The 21958-nt window shown below is 43.8% G+C and overlaps 1 protein-coding gene across 20 annotated transcripts in view; it reads right to left on the reverse strand.

Moving 5' to 3' along the window:
- Positions 1 to 21958, reverse strand: part of nfixb (nuclear factor I/Xb) — a 120041-nt gene that overhangs the window by 15386 nt on the left and 82697 nt on the right. For 14 of the 20 annotated variants that reach the window (XM_079366855.1, XM_079366859.1, XM_079366848.1 and 11 more), the window contains 7 exons: positions 11112 to 11177; positions 9954 to 10028; positions 9301 to 9421; positions 8938 to 8973; positions 8191 to 8321; positions 5890 to 5964; positions 435 to 563 (listed from right to left, as the gene is read on the reverse strand). In XM_079366855.1, the coding sequence (XP_079222981.1) occupies positions 435 to 563; positions 5890 to 5964; positions 8191 to 8321; positions 8938 to 8973; positions 9301 to 9421; positions 9954 to 10028; positions 11112 to 11177 (633 nt within the window). The remainder of the gene's footprint in view (positions 1 to 434; positions 564 to 5889; positions 5965 to 8190; positions 8322 to 8937; positions 8974 to 9300; positions 9422 to 9953; positions 10029 to 11111; positions 11178 to 21958) is intronic. The other 6 variants (XM_079366851.1, XM_079366854.1, XM_079366861.1 and 3 more) reach the window with 5 other exon arrangements.

The raw sequence follows: 21958 nt of genomic DNA on the forward strand, positions 1-21958 counted from the left end.
ATTATTTACATGACATGGAATTGCAAAAATAAGCATGTTTTCTTAAAACTGAAAGAAGAAATGTGACGGAATAGGTAGCAGCAACCCCAGGCCTGGTCCTTGTACTTGAAGAAGATGAAGAAGTGATTTACAGTGTGATATCAAAAGTTGTAAAAGCACCAGCCATCCACCAGACAGACCCTGAAAAGTCACCGCACCCAGGCTACCAACAAGCTCGGCCACCAGCCTGACCTGCACCCTGCAAGTTCAAAACAGGCAGAGGTGCCTGCCTCATGTGAAATCCCAGCCACTCTCATCTCCCAAAGACAACGCTCCCACGAGGAGGGGGCGGGGCCCTGAAGAGGTTGGAAGGAGGAGATGGTGAGGGTTGGAGGGAGGAAGAGGTGGGGGCGATCAAGGAGGGGGGGAGGGATTGGGAGCTGGGTTGGTCTCACCTGGTCTCACTCCCGCCAGCATTGGCAGTGGGTGGTGGGTGAACGCCATGCGGGGGGACCTCGTCTGGGAGGACAGGGCGCTGAAATCGAATTTCCCCGGCTTCTTAAGAGAACTAGGCGATGAGAGTCCTGGCAAAAAGGGGATCAACAAAATGGCAGAACAGAGACGAGGTTTTAATCAAACATGGCTGCTTTTCTTACTTTGACCCTACTCAAAAAAGATTCATATAGAAATGAACTTATCGTTTTTAAATGCTGATTGCAAGAATCGAATGATTATGATTGACTGAAATCAATGGACTGATCGATTGATTCATTCATTGATTTGTTGATCGTCTTAACATACAGATGGGTCCTCACAACTTGTCTGTGAAAAAGTCTGTACAGTCAGCGGGCTGTACCATGTCCTTCAGATTTAGCAGGGGGGGGGGGGGGGTTTAGGGCAAGGTTTGGTGTGAGGTCATATTTTGAAGCAGCAGGAGATCAGAGCATAAGGGGGGTGACGGGAGAAGGGCGAAGGGTGGGGAGGTTGTGAGGCTGGGGGGGGAGTGGGGGCGGGGTAGTGTCAGGAGAGAGGAGAGCTGGGAAATGCAACGGCGGTCCAACTATGGTCGCCACTGGAGTGTAAATGAACAACACAGCAAAGTGCCGCTTTCTGGGCAAACTGTTTATACAGTTAACTTTAAGGAGATCTGAGAACCTCAAACCACATCGATCAACATACACAGAAACAACTCCTGACTAATCACTGCACTGCACTCCACTATGACTTGGAGCCTGGATGGCCTCTTGACTGGGACGTTCTTACTCTCCGGTCAAGACCAGCATGAATTTCACAACTACATACAGCTGCAGTCAAAACACATCAACGGAAGCTCTGAGGTCGTGCCCTTCTGCTTATCTTACAGTCATACAGTCAGGTGTTTGACTCTCTCAAGATGCAATAGATTTCATACAGAAGGGCTTGTTGGACACTACCCCACACACGTACAAGGTTTTCAGGCTGGGTGGTGAGCACCAGGCAAAACTGCCAGCGGATGCTTGAAGGGAGATCAGCAAAAAGATGGACGGATTTAAGCAGGAGAGGAGTGGTGACGATGTGGCCGGCACATATAGGCAAACATATTAAAGTGTCCCCCCTCTGTTATTAATGTTGGTTGCGGCCAAGGGCTGCATGAAAAAAAAAGCCCTCAGTTTGGTAAAAACAGGCACACTAAGTACAGGCCAGGCTCACCAGTGGACCAGAGACATGGCCAAAAGTGTGAGAGCCACAGATAAAAGAGGCACTCTTCTGTGATCCAGACCTTATGTGGTGGGTGCTGAGGGATTGTATTTTGATATATGGTAATCCAAAAGGCACAATTTAGACTTCAGGGTTTGAGGAGCAGCGCCAAATGGTGTATTCGACCTCTACAGCGAACCGCAATGTTGGACACGTGCTTGAGTAAATCTTAGGAAGAAAAAAAAAATCCATAAAACAGAGAATAATGGCAAAGTAAAAGTATTGAAAAGTCCATCAGTGTGCACGCAGACCTCGATACATCTCTCTGGAATACACAGGACTTGTGTGTTTTGTTTCCCTCAGATTGCGTCGTAAGAATACATTGATGAACAAGCATGGCAACCAAAAGCCCAATAAACTCCCAAACGACACCATTTTCACACGTATAAAACAAACACACTCAAATAAAGACGTGGGTTTATTTCAACAGTGCCCCAAGAAATGTTGAAATAGATTTTATGAGCTAACGTATAAAGTCCAAGAGCACAGATTTTTTGAAAAGCTTGTTTTTAAATACTACGTTGGGAAATGTTTTATCACTATTTACCCATTCTACTCAGAGGCAGCATGTGCGCAGCTGTGCTTGTGTGGGCACTGATAAGTATAGAAAAAGGTGGGCACTGGCTCTGTGTGCAATGAGCAGCGTGGTAGAAACCTCATTTACTGGTATAATTAGGAAATATGAGACGGCACACAAACGGAAAAAGTCTGATTTCTCACAACCACACAGGGACCGGCCTTCACTCAAACTAGACTAAGAGGTGAAGACGGATCTTTTCAACACTTTATTTAAGAGACCTTTACTATAAGTGTCTTTTTTTTTCTTTCTTTCTTTTTTTTAAGTTCAAATATGTTTAAAAAAGAAAAGAAAAGATTCATTATTTGTTTAAAACTTCCAAGGCTTCTTAAGAGAACTAGAACTAGACTTTTGACTTTTGATATCATGGCTCAAAAAGCCACAAACATGTAGTAGAATAGCTGAAGATAAAATATAATACAAATGAAGAAATGATTCAAGAAGATAAAAGTGATACTCGTTGCTAGAATCAGCGGAACATTAAGGAGTGTGGGCTCGTGATCCGTTTTGCACTTTGTGTTACTCTTTACCATCACAACCTGTTACATTCATGGCACAGGAAGTACACCTGCTGTTTGCATACAAACCTCTTTATAACTTACTGATGTTGAAAGACAGACTTAGCCATTGTTGATTTTTACTTTCTCCAATCTTTACTTTCACAAAAATTCACGACTGTGGCAGTTAGCCAAAGTTCACGATTTCCCCTCAAAAGTCATGCATGTAAATATTTCAATGTTAATGTCAATGTCAAAGAGCGATTGGTGTGAGGCAGTAAGCTGTGTGTTGATTGATTTATGTTTAATTACTGTGTGTTTTAAAACGTAATAATGATTGCTGACTGTTGTCTCGTGATACCTAGTGGACAAAGGAAAGGACCTTTTAGTCCTTTTTTCCTTGAATGGTGTAAAGATACTGTGCCTGCAAAAGAACTATACAAGAACTATATACATACACACATACACACACATATATATGCACATTATTTGCCTCTGAAATGTGAAGAATGAAACTGAATGAAACAAAGAGACTTCAGAAAAGTTCCATAAAACTCTTGGACACTGTGTGAAGCACAGCCAGTGTAAGATGTAATGTGTTGTTATAATGACTGAAAGCTGTAATATAAGTAGAAAACACAATAAGTTATTCAAATTACTGAGATAATTTGCTTAACGCAGTGCGTTAACCATTTTTCTCCAGCATTATTGTATTTAAATAAAGAAGAGTGAAATGTAAACTGAACATTTGTAATTTGGCATTTGGGTATGTTTCTTCCTCTTACACAGACAAACCTTGACTCAACATGTTGTTGTCGATTGGATGCATCCCTGTAATAAAGCTTGTTTGGCTCCAGCTCCCCTGTGGTATGTATAGGGATTACTGCATGCCATTACCGTACACTTTCAATTAAAACCAGCTTATTATGCGTAAACAGCCTTGAATTATACATATTGTTTTTTAGTCTCTGTGATATTCCATAATTAGTCAGTATCTTGCTGAAATATCTGGTGCTACGTGGCTTCTCAGTGAGGAGCAGCAAATGAGACCCAGATGTCCAATGAAAGCTTTGTCTGATAAAGCTAACAGAAGTTACTCTGATCTCTCCCTTAATCTGTGTGTGTGTGTGTGTGTGTGTGTGTGAGAGTGTGTGTGTGTGTGTGTGTGCGTGCGTGTGTGTGTGTGTGTGTACACACTCAGTTATTTGTTCTACATTATTTCTGTGTCCTGCTCCTGGCACATCGCACAAGCAAACTGACGGCCAATTGCTCCCATGACCCTCTAGTCTTGCCACGCTAACAAGCTGGCCACCGCACAAACTCACTATCATAAAACTGGTCCAGTAGCATGTGCATTCAGCCCCGCTCCCCCCACACACACACACACACTCTCCCTCTCCCCACGCATACATACCAAAGAGAGAAAAAGCCCACACACTCATCCTTCGGGTCAACAGAATACAATGTTCATTAACAGAGTTGTTTCCCTCGTAAACTGACCGCCCTGCGTATAGACAGCACTCATAAACAACCAGGTGTGCTGCAGCAAACAAACGACCACATGGCACGTCACTGTTGGTTTTTATTTTTAGCCGTATCACCTGCTATTGTGCAGGAATTCTCTGTCAATCTCACCACTACATTTGTAACCCAATGCTTGTTTTGGGGTTTTTTTTCCCAGTGAGCAGCAGGAGCAAGCAGGCGGACTGAGAGAACGGTGCAGAGCAGAGCAGAGCAGAGCGGGATACAGCAGACTTAATGATGAATTACATGATCACCTGCTATGCCTCTGAGCTTTTCATTCAGGTGGAAGATCACCTCCAGAACAGGCACAAGCGAAGGGAAGAGGAGCCCCCCCCCCCTTACCCATCCCTCCCCCCCACCACCACCTCCCATCCTCCATCCCTCCTCATCTCTCACTTCCAACACCACCACCACCACCACCAGAACAGATGTCTGCTGTAACCCAGTAGCTCCCTTTGCTGTAGACACATGGAGGCGCCATCTGGACCGGAACGCTGCTCCTCTCCAGATTGGGGAGTGCCTGTGTGTTTATGTGTGTGTGAATGTAAATCAGAGAAAGAGATTAAATCTTGTTGTGTGTGTGTGTGTGTGTGTGTGTGCGTCTCTGCATGGCATTTGTAAATGTGTGTGTTGGTGAGTAAGCATGTCTTGGAGACAGAAGGTGCCTCGTGCATTGATGACACACCTGAGTGCCTTTAGTCCTGTTTGTTTGGGTCGTATGTTGTTTTTCCTGCACTGTCTTTTCAGACACGGTTGAGTCAGGCCTGCAGCAGGTGGGACGCCACTCAACAGTTCTGTCGAAACAACTGGGTAACACAGCTACTGAAGAAACCCTCATTCACACACACACACACACGCACGCACGCACGCGCGCAAGCACGCACACACACCGCACACACACACTCCTAATTCTCAGTCTTTCATCGCTGCCTCTCTCTCTCAGGGCTTGACAACAAAATTACAACACCCAGAGCACTTAGCTGAATGCTGTTGACAAAATCACACTGCCTCGGAAACACTGTTTGTATGCATGTGGTATGTTACTACAATGTGGTTTTCGGATATGATTATGCACATAATTACACATTTTCGAGTGGATTGTTTATCAGACTGTGTATGCCGGTATAAAAGTAATCCAGACATGCTTTTTTTTTTTTTTTTTAAATGCATTAGGGATGTTTTCATCCTCCTAGATGTCAGATTTCTTTCACAGATTTACAACAGCATCTTTGAGGCAGACAGACGGTGGATGTTGTGGAGCTATAAGGCTACCAAAAGGCTTTGGTAAACCCACAATGGACAACAGCAGACATCTGGTAAAAACACACAAAAAAAACAACCCACCCAGCGGCAGCATAACCAGAGAACAAGACACAAGAGAGGGATGAAATAGAGGAGACAAGAAGAGCAGAGGAAAGGATGGATGGAAAATGCAGGAGACAATACACAGCTCATAGGAAGTGCAAACACACTTGAAAACAAGACAAGAAAGAGATGTATACACGTTCAGGGTAGTGTGAGCTGAAGAAGAGCATTTATACATGTACACAGTAGAATGTTTAATGTTGTTCTAACCATGGTAAGGAAACTGCACTCCATCGTTCTCATGCTTAATCTTCCTCTCCTGCACACTGGCCAAATGGTGCTGCACTGAAAGGCCAAACAGGGGAGAAGGGAAGCGTTAACAATGGAAGAGGGGAGGTTGAGAATAAAAGGCACAGATAAAGAGACAGACAGAGGGAGAGGTGGAAATAATGAATTTGGGAAGAAGGGTTGTTAAATAATGGACAAGGTGATTGAATGTCATAGAGTGCAGCACGTTTTCATAAAATAGGAACATCATGTTTGCTGGCAGTGTTAAAATAGCAGCATGTGAGTGAGAGTGACAGTCATACATGATAAAGTAAACATGATTTAAGTTCAAAATCAAAAAACTAATCCATAGAGACACACGGTCCACATTTGACCAGACCCCGTCGTATGACGGTATAAAGTGCTGCAAGCCAAAGGGTCAGCGTTGGTATAAAACTCTAAATCTGGTTACCGATGCTGCTCTGCTGTTGTTCTTAAGAAGTCAACACAGAATGCGTCCTGCTGATAATGTGAAAGAAATAGTTCAGAATCTTTGTCATCTAATTTAACTAACTTTCTGAGAAACAAAAGCTAAATATGAAGCTACAGCCTAAAGTTGGTTCGCCTGACACAAGCTTACAGATCTGTCTGTAAGTAACACGGTCTTCCTCTCATAATCTTTATCTGGGATTGTACACTTTATTAGTCGTTGAATCTATAAATTCAAATTACAAAAACAGCATTATGTTGGGTTTTAATGCAAAAAAAAGAAATCTATATCAGCTTTTCGTGTCATTACTTTAAGAGTTAAGCTAACCAGCTGCTAAATGTAGCACTGTCTTTACAGAGAGGATGTGAAGGATATATGAAGGTTTACAACACAAGCTGCTTCTTACACACTTATATGTGAAATATCAATAGGATGTGGCGATTTCCCACACACGCACGCACGCACACACGCAGATGTGTTTATGACAGCTGTGTAGGAGCAAGTTGACTCATCTCTGCTACTCTTCTCTAAAACTCAGACAACAAACAAGAATAAAGGGTTCTCTGGACTCATCTCGTCCTCTGATTAAAAGTTCAGTGAAGTTAAACCAACTTCTTTTTTTTGTTTTTGTTTACATACTTTCACCAAATGAGCATGTAAGTTTTTATTTTACAGGAGTTTAAATGTATGCACCAATATGACTTCATCCTCCACGTCACAACTATATGCATGTAGAGGTGTAGCATTCACATACATGTTAGGAAACTGGACAGTAAAGCGATTCCTAGCATAGATTTTTTAAAAAGAATGTTTATCAACATAATAATAAAAAACAATAACATTTACAGAAAATGGTACATTCTTTCTGGGGCATTTTTTTCCTGGAAATTTGTGAAGAATATTTTAAATGATCAAGTTTAACCTTTAATTAGTTTGGATTGATTTTTTTTTTGTAATGGGGTTGTGAAAGAAGCTTAAATAAAAAAGCTTAACGAAGAAAAAAAAATATCTAAATGTTCAAAAGGGATTTCAATTTTATTTTTGCAAATTTTAAGAATTAAAAAAAAAAATGTTTTTTTTTTTTAGCAAACTGGGCCTTAGAATCATCGAGAAAAAAAAAGATGGTAAAACCTGGACTTATCACAATGACACTGCTCGATGGAGGAAACAGTTTGAGGTTGTGTGCGGGCGAGAAGGAAGAAGGTGTGAAGGAGAGTTGGTATGATGAGGGGGTCAAGTGATGGAGAGAGTGATGAGAGTGCTGAGCTGTGGCTTCTGGTCCATTTCAAGTCAGTCAGAATATTTGTATCAAAAAGCCCTGAAAACATCTTTTTCCATTAGCTTTGGTCAAATCAGCCGTTCCCTTAACTATGCCTAACCATGCATTACTCTGAACCTCAATACAACCAACACGTTATGTATAGAAACAAATCTGAGCTATAGAACTTAAACTAGTTTAGTTCTAGGCTGTAAATGTCTTTTCTTTTTTTGATAAAGTTTTTGCAATTAAAAAAAACTGTGCTGGTTGTGGATTTTATTAGCAATACACATTAACTGATTAAATTATTTCCAATGTGTCAATCCAGTCCATCAATGTTAAAGTGAGAAAGTCAGTTTTCAGGGACTTCAGAATTTAGTGCCTTTTTCTCTCTTGAGAAAAAAACCCCCCTGAGGAGTTTTTTTTTTTTTGCTTACATCAAATCATTATTTGTTGAAATCATCATCTTAAAATCAGCCAACATTTTGTGCCTGAATTGACTTGGACCTCTGCCCAGCTTCAGGGGAATGTGATGGGGAGGATTTAGTGGGACTACCTGCATCCACATCATTAGGCCAACCGCTGGACTGAGAGCTGCTGCCAGCCGCCGGGGAGCGGCCTGAGTAGAAGACATCGTCCACCGGGCTCTCCATCTCACTGTCGTCAATAGACTTGCGCTTGTTGGAGCTGAGAGGAAGAAACAGACAGGGTTGGTCTCTTTTCTATTATTTTTCACTTTGCACAAAAGCCAATGTTTTACAGTGAAACAGTGAGTCTTTTTTTTTTTTTGGTTTAATGAATGCAGACATATTATATTTGGGACATTTGAGGACAAAAAAAAAAGAGAGCCATTATTTCAATCAGGCATGTGTCTGCATGAAATCAGGAGTTGCTCAAAATGTCAGCGTTTCCTTTCAACGTTTTGTTTTCACATTATGTTTTAGCCAGAGGAGACAAGGCAAGACAACTTAGTGAGACAGATGAAGCCAGAATTTGTTCAACATGCTGTTTGCAAACTGACCTCGAGCAGCTAGAAACTGAGAGCAAGAAAGTAAGCACAGTGATGCTGGAACGCTTTTTGTGTGTGTTTGCAGATTCTTATAGACTCAAACATCTGTGACCAATCAAATAAAAGGCTTGTGAACGTAAAGCCTTTCACTGCTGATCCAAAAGGTTTAAATACATGTGTGCTTGTGTTGCGCATCGGAGTGACAGCATGCGTGTGTGGCTTTTGTGCGAGTATAATGCGGGGTTCTGTGTTACATTAGTATCAAGGGAGATATTCTGTAATGAGTGTAACTACCTCCGTGGGAGACTTGCATAAAGCTCCATTTCAGTCCTGCAGCGTAAGTCGAGCAAGAGAGGACGGTAGAGGGAGCAAGAGGAAGAAAAAAAACAAAAAAACAAAAGACACAAACAAAGACAGAATGACAAACAGATTGGTGGGAAAATGAGGAGGAATGAGCAGGATAAGTCATGGAGAAGGAGAAAAGGGGGGGGGGGAGAAAGTGGAAAGAAAGACCACAATCAAAAAGCAGAGAAAGCTAAGCATCAAGAATACAGCAGTGTAAAGAGGTTAAAGAATAACGAAATGAAGAGTATTAGTACACGGGAGAAGAACAAAGGGTAGCATCTGTCTTTTTACGTGTGCATGATGTGAGTGTACCTGGTAGAAGGGGTGGAGGTGATGGAGCGCCGTCCCAGGGTCACCTGGTTGATGTTGTAGTAGCCGGGGCTGTCCAGGTCAGCCAAGGAGAAGTTAGGGCCGGTTGCTGTAGCAACTGGGGCTGAGGAAAGCACACACACAAACCCAAAACATAAGACTCAACACGTTTTATTTTGATGTTCTTCACTTTTACGTCAAAGCTAATGTTCTTAGCAACTCCTGCTTATTAACTCTGTACATGACACATTATCTAATTTTTATTCTTATCAAACAGAATTCATAGAAAGCCTCATTGTCAAAAGCTATTCAAAATGATCCTGTGATAAATCTCACTTTACACTGAATGGATTTTGCTTAATTTTACATCCACGGTCCAATGAGTACTTATTATAATGACCACTGTCTTTTTTTGTTGTTGTTGTTGAAGTTACCTTCGAGTTAACATTTGAGCTGAACTGTTTCACAAACTGTTCAATAGCATGGCATTTAACTTCATGGCCCTCTCAGGATGCATTATAATAACTTTTAAGATAAACCCAGTCTCATAGACTTCCAGATGGAAAACCTCCTGTATCCCATATATTCTAATCAATGTTGATAAATGTCCTTTTTGCTGTGTAGACTGACAGAGAGGGGTTAATGCTGTGACTCACTCTGTGACACGCGAACCAGCTCGGCTACGTTCCACACCCCTGAAGTCACAAAGCAGTCCTGGAAACTCAAGTGGCCTGGGTGGAAGGACAGAGGAGGAGCGTGTGAGAGCGGGCCACATGGATATATGCACTGAAGACGCATTAAATTACATGTGGACACAGAAAAAAACCACATTATGCATAAGACACAAGACGAGGGAGCTGAAAAACACATGTATGGAAAAAAAAAAATCTGGCCCACTTCCGGAGTCCTCGATTGGGCCCATGTGTTTTCTATAAGATACAGGCCGCGGTCGGTTTGGATGTTATCATTTATTTTGACTGTTGACAGTCCAACACACACAAGCAATCACACCGAACAAATCAGTAGGATCTCGACATGGGCAGCTGTAGAATGTATATCAAACTGTATGTTAGGATCTCTTTGCACATACATGTGGAAGTACACATGTTAAAGTGCACTGAAGCTTACTAACAGGCGCAGTTAAAAGGTACTCACATCGAATGTTGAGATCTGGGAAGCGAAAACAAAGACGACATTTTGGATCCTTTGATGCAAACATAAGCCATTACTTTAGATTCCTGCTAATGCACATTATCGGGCATTAGTTTTATCATTAACAACTAAAGGGTGTGTGACTCTGTCCCTGTCCATCATTTCCATATGGTTTGTGTTAAGCTCAAGCGTTGACTGAATTTCAATCGAGAGCCTTCCTCCCTCCTTGTTTTTTGTTTTTTTTCATCCCTCTCTTCACGCGTCCATCACCCCGGATTTCATTCCAACCTCCATCACTCCTTAATCTCCCGTCCTCCATCCCTCTCCTGTCTCCGCTCCATCCCCGTCCAGGGGTTTACCACAGCGGGGACAGCGCATGAGGTCAGCGCTCGGCTCGGCGGCGGCCATGTGGTTCCCATCTTCCAATAACGTCAGTGTGATTTATGAGTGGCCCGCCACAATCCCGGCACGGCCCCCGCGCTACAGTACCATCAGCTCTCCTTACCATAATAAACTTCCCAACTCTGCTGGGGCGCTCTTCACACAGAGAGGTACTGTATGTGCTCGTACAGTTAGTGCACGTGTGTGTTAGTGGAGGTACAGGTGTGAGTGCATGTACTGCTGATTAAATGACGACATTTTTATGTGTTTTTCAGTCTTACCGTTCGGCGGGGGCTTGACGTCTGTGTCTCCTTGCTGGTTTGAGTTGTCTGATTGTCCTGATTGTTCTGAAAGACAGAAAAAAGAGAGAGACGGTCCGTCAGGTGGGCAGATGTCTGGACACTGATCAAAGCGAGGCCGCAGGTCAGCTCAGGTTTAAAGTCTTAAAAAAAGGCAAATTGAAAGTTTGATATCCTCTTCTCTTTTTGGAGGAAAAGCAACCGACTTCGTAAGCCGAGGTGTTTTTTGGAACGCTTTTTCCCTTTTCAGGGACTCCCTCGCACTCGGATGCACAAATACAATCCTCTAGTTGAGGAGAAAACACAATTTGAGGCAGTATAGGTTGGGTCAAGTGTTTACACAGCTTTCCACGTCTGACTTCAACTGTACTAAAAAAAAAATAATAAAAAAAAAAATCTGGGTTTTGAATGTTTGCTGGGTTGCTTCTTCACTCTTCTCTTTTTACAAGCACTTGGCTCTAACATGGGTGCTCTCTAAGTGAAGGTGTCTGACAGTGTAATGTCGTCTACATTACCCAACCCAACCTAAAGCTATCAGCTGCTGATCTGAACTCAGCATTGTTTGTGTTGCGTCTCCAGTGTGTGTTTACCTCAGCCTCTGTAGGGGCAGGCTGGCAGAGAGCTGCCGCCTTCAGCTAGCTCTGTTTGGCCTGCTGGCAGCCATTTTTTCTTTTGATGCGTAATGCAGCATTTATAGATATTTATGAATGTAACATATATACAATTCAAGCCAATGACACCACAGCGCTGGAGCTTGTAAGGCCGTCCTGGGCCGAGTCCCCCCAAGTCAGAGCGAGGCCCTCTTTTTCCAGGCAGCCCAATCTCAACATCTCACAAGCACAAATCAGCGTCCTAATGTTGGGTGGCATTAGTGGACGACATGCCAACAAACTGATGTACTATTCAGCTTGTCTGTGCGTTGCCAAAACCAACTAAACAAAGAGGACCCCCCCCCCCCCCCCCCCCCTCAATAAAAGCCTCTTCGCTCTCGGTAAAAGGAAGAACAGAAAACACACGAGGATAGAGTTTCTACTTTTCCCGCACCGCTCTTCCCTCATTCTGCTCGAGTGTGCGACGACATCTTCGCATATTTCTCTTGTGATTCCTCTCGCACTCGTTTTTTATTCTCTGCTTCCCTTTCTCTCCCGTGCTGTCGCTCTGTGGAATCCTGGCAGCCATCTTAGCCCTTGGCAGCCATCTTAGCTTTGGCGGTACCATGCATTCCTGCTTGCTGACGGCACAACCACACACAGACACACACACGCACGCGCGCATGCACACACACAGACAGACATGCACGCACACACGTTTGCAAAGCACACTCTCTCTCCTATCCGGACCCAACGGTCTTAAAAATAAAAAAGACCTATAGAGGATATGAAAGGCAAACGGAGCGAGGATAGACCTGCAGTCCTGTAAGTGTCGGGTTGTTGGTCCTGGCTGCATGTTGAGGATGTAACAGTTTTAAAATGAGAAACGATCAGATATCAGGCCGTTCAATAAAGTAAAAGGGAAGAACTGCAAAACGTAGCGCACAAACAAAGCGACTTGTTCAGTGCAAATAAGGTCACAAGTCGCTGGTGGCTGATCGTACTGTTCAAACCTGTACGCCTCGAACAACATCTTCGTGAAACAAGCCGACATTCAGTCCCTGGTTGTCATGACAACAGGGTTAGGGCACTAACAATTGAACCCCTGATGATGAGTGCGTGTTGAAGCCTCGGCGTCCTAATGTGGTGACTTGAATCGCGATCTCCAACGGTGCTGTGGAACGTTCTGTTCTGAAGACAACACGTGAGCAGGACACGATCACAGAAGTGGAAAAGGGCGAATGGGACACGAGCGAAGAAACGATGATCCTGTGATCCTGTCCATCACCACGTGGTAACCCTGAAGGTCAAATGATGTTTGGGCACAACAGCAGGCTTTCTTTACGTCTGGAATGATATACAGTTGAATGGACTATTTTGTATTTTAAAGTTGTTTATGGGGTAACAACAAAGTGTGAAGTGAGCATGTTGAGTGTGTTGATGATGATTTGTATCATGATTTATCAAATCCTGGTTATTGTAGTAAACAGTATCTGAGGAATCTTACATCTTAATATTTGTTTAGAAGTCAATTTAGCCAAACCTAAAACATGCACATCACAACACAGACGTGACAACAGACCTTCCCCTCATTAAACGTGAAAACGAAGATCTGAACCATGGACACAACAAAGAGTCCGTGTAGCAGTCAGAAATAACAACGCACTTCAGCTTGGGTTCAAGAGCAGCTGTGGTAAAACTAAAAAAACTCTGTGTTGTCGTTGCTGTACTGAGAACATAGCTAAAGATGTTAGCAACAGCTTACAGCAGTTATGTCTATATCTACTCTTCTTCTTCGTTCCTCATGGATCTAAAAAAGAATCGATCCAAAAAGGATTTTTTTTCACCACAGATTTGGCATTAAAGGCAGGGTTGGTCATTTTTGAAAACTAGCATGATCTTGAGAGTAGCTCTCCGTGCTCCTTCTTCACCCTCCCTTCAAAAGCCACGCCCCTCACTCACATGCATTAGTGCCATTGGTCCGTTTACTCGTTTATTTTATACCATATGAATTAATAATTACAGTCAGGACCTAAAGACAGTTTCCACCAAAATCTTAAAAAGTGTGTCTTCCTTTTATTAATCTGAGGATAGCTGCTAGCATTAGCTTCAACTGACGGTCAAAATGGTGTTAAAGTATGACCATTCTACTTAATTAGACCTCATGAGATGTTCAAATGATGAGTGATAAAGCAATGTGTGTTGATTATTGTTTTTTTCTTATTCACTGCGACAAATTCAGAATGATGTGATGTGTTGAAAAGGCTCACATCAGAATGATGATGATGCTGGCGTTCACTGTGCAGCTCTGCCGGGGTTTACAGTGACCACATGAGTGCTCATTAACAAGTTGGCTTGAACTTGGATGCACAAAACGTGGATACACAAGCCTCCCGAGCACACTCCTGCTCTTACACGCGGACAAATTAATACACTGATGAATCAGCCTTATCTTCTGCACACAGTCGCCCCAAGGGCCCCTGCACACACCCCACCCGAGATAATAGAGCAAAGAAACACACAGGCCGTCAAATATAGCATGCTATCGCTGTCATCACACACACACTCAATACACACACAGACCCAGAGTTCATTGTGTGTCCTGGTCAGTATACAGTCATTGCTGTTACACAAAAGTTAACACAGGCTTTACATTTATAACACTTCAGATGCAGACAGAGGTTAAAAAAAAAAAAAAAAAAAAAAATCACACCCAGGCTAATGTACACACTCAGAATCACACTGACTTAATTGCTCCATCAATCATACACACGGACACAAAAACAACACATGGCAGCACACTCAAATACACACACACACACACACACACACACACACACACACACACACGAATGTAAGTGAAAATCATAAAGAGATACTTGACTGAGAACGACATACACATGTTCACTGGCTTGGTGCGAGGTGGGCATTGCCAGCTTTAATGGACTAAATGACGGCAAACATTCGTATGAGTGCACATCGCTCACACTTTTTGGTGTTCATTTAGCAAACCTCTCAGAGTGTTTGTTTGTGCATCACAAGCACACATCAGCATTCAGGCCCTCTGCGATCTAATGAGCGCTAAGTGAAGGGGGGGGGGGGGGGGGGGGGGGGATTCAGACGGATAGCAGACTGTAAAATGAACATGAGCAGTCCGACCTCAGGGATGGAGAATAACAGCTCTGGATGTTCAACTTAACGACTGTAGGAAGAAAGTAGAGCTGCAGACATCCAGGTCCATCATGATATTCAGCTGATTGTTGTTATTTCATGTATTGAAATTGCTGTCAGTAGTCCATTCACTCTAAGTGTCCCTGAAACTGCGTTTCACTGATCTTTCACAGAATTTTTCCAACAGGTGACTTTCTCCACATTAGCAGTTCAAACATTCTATCTCGTCAGCAATAATTTGGGATTTACTTAAAAAACAAATTATTTAAAAGAAAACATTCCAAAACTGACTGCAAGATATTATCAGTGTCACATTTTTTAATTTATTTTTTTACGAAGTTTAACAACCTCAACATGAACAAGAGGCCTTTAATCTCTCCAGAGAAATTAGAGAAGTATATGTTACAGTTCATAATTATTCATTAAATGACTTCCAGTCTTGTAAATGGTAAATGGACTTGATCTGGTATCGTGCTTTTCTAGTCTTTTGACTTCTCGACAACAGGTCACACTTTAACAAAGCCTGCTCTGTAAAGTGACCATCAGTATTAATGCATCCCATTCATACACATTTATATGCCCTCGACGAAGCAGCGGGAGCTAATTGGGGTTAAGAGTCACACCCAAGCATCGGACGTGTCTGCAGGAATTCGAGCTCGAACCCCTGACCTTCTGTTTGAGGGACAACCAACTCTACGACTTACCCACATACAGACCCCCCAACTGAAAGAAACTGTAGAAAATCCTGATAAAAATCGTGAGACATGAAATCCTGCAGGTTAAGTATCTTTACATCCTTTTAAAGTCAGGAGCAAGGATAACTATGAAATCCGAGAATCTTCAAGTAAAACAGTGCCCGAGGAAACGTTGACGAGCTGACCCTTGCCTAAGTTGAAACCGCTGCTCGGCAGACTTTGAACAGCAGAGGGGAGACTCGGCTTCTGTCCTGTGGGAACATGACTCAGGTCAGGTTTTAAACATGCTGCACAGGTTTGACTTGATGAAATCCTGTTGATGCAGCCGACGGCCCGCAAGAGCTTTGACTGTCTGTCTCGACCCCTCTGTGTCATTTAAGGATAGCTCCCGAGACATGGCTCAGTCAAACTCCTCTGACAGCTCTGTGGTTTTTTCGGACAATTCTACCACTACTGCTCTCTGTCTTGCCTCTGCCTCTTCCCTTTTCAGCCTCCTTGACTGCCGTCTCTGCGAGCTGCGGCGTTGCTGCAACAATCCAAACCCAGCCATTCTTGGTGATCTCCGTCAGTGCAAGATGCAGGGGGTTATTTTAGGGTTGATTTAGGGATGTGGTTTTCATCTCTGTGATGGGAGGAAACCCTGACTGGACTGCACATGAAAAAAGGAGACATACATTCAGGAACACTGAATGTAATAGCTTTAAAATGAGAGATGGATATTAAGCAGAGGCTGTACAGCTACTGACTGACACGTTTATAAATACAAGTGTGTTTGAGTTGAAGTGTGTGTGGTTGCACAGTCTCACCCCCTCTCTACACTCCCACCTCCATTCCACCACCCCATGGATAAAGAAACCCAACAGCCTCCCCAATTGGGTTTCGCTTAAGAGGTTTATCGGTATGTTGCTAAACATTCTGACCTTTTTTTTTAATCTTTAATGCGCTTAAAATGTTCCAAACCCTCCTAATCCCCACGGCTATCCCACACAGATGTTCAACTCGGCTCTTTTATTGGACTTCATTTAAACCTTCTTTTTTTTCTTCTACTTCTTCTTCTCCTCCTCCATCACTTCCTTCATCCTCTACACGTCTCTCTTCTCCCTCCTCATTTTGTGTTCCTTTTCTTTTTTTTTGGTTTTCAAAACCTCATCGCCTTCTGATCAGAGGGGGAAAAAAAAAAAACCTGCCCCTTTTGAGCTTCAATCTTCTGCAAAGCTCATCCTGACCCTGGTCTTTAAGCCACGGGTTCTTATTGGACACTGCAGCAGTCTGAAAACAGTTAATGGTAGCCTGTGAGTGTCCCTTGAATGACCTGAGCTCGCCGCGCTCGTCTGACCTCAGACAAACAAAAACAAAAGCGACAGGAAACCACTTTCTCCAAAGGTGCTCTTCAATGTTTTGCTGTTGATATGCTTCATTAGAACACTTACAGTGGAGTGTAACAAGATAATAACAGGGCACATGGTCTGGTCACATTGTTGTTACAAAGCTTTCCTGCTGAGCAATTACAAAACACCAAACAGCCACGAAACAACTCTACTACTACTTCCACTTAACTATTCCATTTACTCCAGCTCTTCTGTCATCTTCGGTTGTTCTCTCATTAGAAGTGGAGCTGACTGAATATTTGTGACGAACTGAAAAGCCTGATGTCCTGTCTTCACTCTTCATGCTGCAGATACCATTTTGAACTTTCATCTTAAAGGCAAGGACGGTCATTTTGAAAACTAGCATCTTTTTAAAAGTAGCATTCCTTCTGTGCTCCTTCTTCACCCCCTCACCCCGCCCTGTGCTCCCTCAAAAGCCCCGCCCCTCACTTACATGCACTAGCGCCAGCAGATTTCAGCTCATGTGAGTGTGGAGAACGAGCACGGCGACGGGGAGGTATGATGGGTTCATAAAAACGTGTAGCGAGTGCAGACATGGATCAAAGTTTTTACGCGTTTACTACTACAGATGATGGATTTTCTTCTGTTTTTTTGTTTTTTTTTTAGAGCTAATGAATTATTAATTACTGTCAGAACCTAAAGACAGCTTCAACCAAAATCCTAAAAAGTGTACCCCTGTCTTGAATTTTTATTGTCTTACTCAGCTTCGTTTAGAAAGAATATCAATGAAATAAACTTCAAGTCCAAACAAATGATACTGTTTTAAACTAACAGGAAAAAGAACAGGGCTCAATCTCACCCTCCAGCTGAACTCTGAGTGTTTTCATAGGATGTCTGAGCCGGGTCGATCCCTCCTTTTCCAATCCACACATCTGCTCTTAGCTCCTATCCTCCTGCCATCATCAGTCTGGCTCCTTTTATATGACACTATCAGCCTGTTTTTGGAAGTGTATTCCAGGTACTTGTGCTTTGTGACCTTCCTATGTTTTCTCTAGAAGTTTCTGTCCCTCAAACCTGTGCCTGTCTATCAGTGAGTCCCCCTCCTGAAAGTGTTCGTCATGATACACTGCTAATTTGCAGGAACTCACATGTGTCCATCTGCATGTGGGTCCTTCCTTGCTGCCTGTACTGTGAACTTAACAACAGTGTCGGGAGGTTCGCCCTCCTGAGTTTCCAAACAAACCCATAATGAAGGAGCGGGCGGCCTGCAGCCTGAGGCAAAACTCAGGGCAACAATGTAGCAAACTGTTTAATACTAGTTTATAGAACAGACGACGGCTGAGGGTAGAGTCGGGCAGACGGGGAACTAATTTGATGAAGATTTTTAAAGAGTCAATCAACCAAAACCAAGACATGTCAACATATCCCCAGTCAAATCAAGCTCTCAAAAGAAAACAAATAAATGTGTTGAATAAATGATGGTGGCACTTCTTATCTATGTTCAAGTTCATAATAAGGAAATCCCTACGTTTAGTGTTTTGTGACTGAAGTGAAGGTCCAATTACTTTTAATGGAGTCGCTCATTTTTAACAACAAATCAAAGTCGACTTGAGTTTTATAGTTTGCAGGACATGTACTCCTTGTTTTCTGTTTAAGGATGAACTTCCCCTTTTTGTGATTTTTTGGGCGGTTTCCTGGGGAGTTTATTTGGCTCCCGTATCCACACCCTACCTATTAAAACCAGCAGCTTTCAATTCTGGCAGAGCCTCGAGCACAATGGTGGTGTTAACACAACAGCGGTCGCAGGCTTTCAGGCTAACAAAAATCCCGTCATTTTGATCCACTAAAATCTCAAACCAGCTCCGTCTAATCAACGTGTGCTCCCACATTCTGTGTAAAGGTGACAACGGTGCATGTGGATGTAGGTGACTGCTTACCTGGTATGTAACAGCATGTGACAGCACAGTATGGGGGCCGTGTAATTCATTGTGAAATGAATTTCTGTGCTGGTAGTGCGAAGTGTGAACGTGTGGGCCGGAGACTATAAATACATCAGTTGTTGGCTATGGATGTGTGATTGTGTCTCATATATGTTTATGATTGTGTATATGTGCAAAAAATTCTGGAGAGCACATGTTGAGGCACAGTTGGAGATAAGCGTGTAAACATCTGTGACTGACAGGCTGAGCTGCAGAGTGTAGGAGGGGAGACGGCGGTCTTTTTTTTTTTTTAAAGACACGTAACATGCATGTGCATCAGCATGTACAGCAGCTCGTGGGAGGATTTGCACGTGCCTGCTCTCCTGCTCGTCTGTCCGTATATGTGGGAAAGTTCAATAAATTGAGGGGAGAATATTCCGCGTTAGATACACATCTGTGTGTTTGTGTGTTTTGTGCGTGTGTAAGCGTGTGCACTTTGTGGCCGCCTGGCCCGAGCGCCGTGCCAGCAAGGAGCAGGTGTGGGGAGGCAGCCCTGCGTTGCCCCGTTGCCCATCTGCGTGGCCGTCTGTGTGCCTCCTGCGCCCTCTCTGTGCCAACGCCACACAGAGTCGGGGAGCCAGGGGGTGAGAGGGGGGGGCGAGAAGGGGTGAGAGGGGCCTAAAGGGAATCAACCATGGGAGAGAGAGGAGGGCAGGGGGTAGAAGGATCGAGGGGTGGGTGATGTCGGGAGGGGGGCAGTTGGCAGGCAGCCCATAAATAACCCCCCCCTCCTCTCCTCTCTCCCCCTGCCCTGTTTCTTTTATCTTTTATCTGTGCCTATGCTGATGAGCTGTAATGTACAGGGAGAGAACGACGGGGAGTTGGGGGGGAACAAACAGAGCTTTTGGCTTTCCTGCTTGTTCTCAGGGTCGTACGATTTATTTTTAATAAAAATAATCTCTGTTGTCTAAATTCACATTTTTTATTTCTAAAAATAAATGCGCCTCTCGTGTTCGACTCCCCTGTTTCCTCTCTCAACGTCTCCATCCAATGTGTCACCAAAGACGTGTTATTGCTCCGATTGGCCAGCAGATGTCACTTGTCGACAGTAAGGGAACAGCACAGCAACACATGTTAAAGAAGTCTGCTTCTCACAGGGGGAACAGAGAGAGAGAGAGAGAGAGAGAGAGAGAGAGAGAGAGAGAGAGAGAGGAATAGAGAATAGAGAATAGAGAGAGAGAGGGGAATAGAGAGAGAGAGAGAGAGAGAGGAATAGAGAATAGAGAATAGAGAGAGAGAGAGAGAGAGAGAGAGAGAGGGGGGAACAGTAAAGATTTCAGGGCTTCCACGGCGATAGCGAGAACTGAGAGCTGGCCGTCAATTAATCAATCAATCATTTGAGCACTAATCCATAGCGAATGTTAACTTGACAAACTGAACGAGAGCAGCTCTCGTCGAAGAACGCCTAAAAGCTTTAAAATATCGAGTTACACTTTTCAACAGAAATCCTCTTGTATTTTTCTTTTAAGAAAACCCTGCTTAAATATTCCCATCTGAAAAACATTTCAATGTTTTCTGTTTGCTCCTGACTGCCTTTTCCAAACACAGGCAGAGCAAAACTTTCTCACAATCACATCAGACTTAAGATAGAAGCGGGCATGTTTAAACTGAACTGAGGATTTGTGGATATAAAGTTTCAGACTAACAGAAACGTATAGCACTGTGCTTTACAGCTCGCAGTGAAAGACATGAGCCACCCATGTGCTACTCCCACCTCTCCCATGTTGTGCTATACTGTGCGTGTGTGTGTGTGTCTGTGTGTGTGTGTGTGTGTGTGTGTGTGTGTGTGTGTGTGTGTGTGTGTGTTTAGCAGCAGGGTCTGGGCACAAGTGGGATCATGTGATGCCAGTCTCTGCCAGGGTACAGGGTAGAGATAGAAAAGGAGAAGAGGGAGGGAGGGATGTCGGGGGGAAAGAAAAAGACCAAATAATGGAAGAAGAGAGGTCGGTGGAAGAGAGAAGGGGGAGACGAGAAAAAGACAAACAAAAATAAGTAAATGATACAGAGAGGAAGAAAGGGAGAAGAGGTGAGGGAGGGAAAGAGTGATAGACTGAGAATATGAGAGAGAGGGAGAAAGGGGGGGTGGGGGAGGAGGGGGGCTTGAAGGGGGATTGTGAGAGCTGTGGGAACGTTTTGCCCGGCCAAGAAAGACGTGAGCGGGGAGAATAAAGGAAGGAAGGAAAAAGAAAGAGGGACTTGTTGGCAGAGCAGAGGAGGAGAGGCGGGCATGGGGGGGGGGGCAGCGTACAGCGGGCACCAGCTAGGGAGCAGACCCGACCAAACCCGCACTACGGGGGGAAGCAGAGAAAAGCAAACACACACAGCACCCCCAGTAAACGAGACACACTGCTATCAATTTGCAACAAGCCAAATGTCCACAACTATTCTCAGCTAACAGAGCTCACACACATCACAAGGCCATCAAATGTGCATGAGCTATAATCCAGGCCGACTGCTGACAGTGAGATCATGGTGACCTGCCACTCAAACTAGGACTGTGTGTACGTGTGTGTTGTGGGGACAAAAGCGGGAGCTGAGAGCATGACCTTGTAAACTTTTGCCTAGCGGGGGGGGGGGGGGGGGGGGGAGGGGGGAGGGGGGCGGAGGGGGGAGGGTGGGGGTTGATCCCCATTCCCCATTTGGTCACTTTCCTCCGGGACACATTCTTACCACCAAACTCAGAGCTTTTAGAGCAAGTGAGGGTAATATTTTAGTCACGATGACAGGAAATCAAACAGCAGGGTAAGTCGGAAAAAGGCCCTGTTTTGTACAAGTCCAATCAAATGCTTTGATTATGTTGCATGTGTTGGCAGGTTGTTGTTTTCATATTTCAACATGCAACATTACAGTTTTGGATCATTGTAATTCCTCTCATCATCTTTCAATCAGCTGTAGCAGCAGGAAGCTTTTAGACACCTGCTGTAATGCAGACAAACAGCGTGAACAACAGGAACATAAGGAGCCGTTTGAACTCAAAACGAAGCTGACGAGCGAGTGAACCTTTCAAATATTCGCACGGCGGAGACGTTTCCTTCTGATGCCCAGTTAAGGGTGGAGAGATCAAAC

Source organism: Symphodus melops (assembly GCF_947650265.1).
Source record: "Symphodus melops genome assembly, chromosome: 17".
Taxonomy (NCBI): Eukaryota; Metazoa; Chordata; class Actinopteri; order Labriformes; family Labridae; genus Symphodus; species Symphodus melops.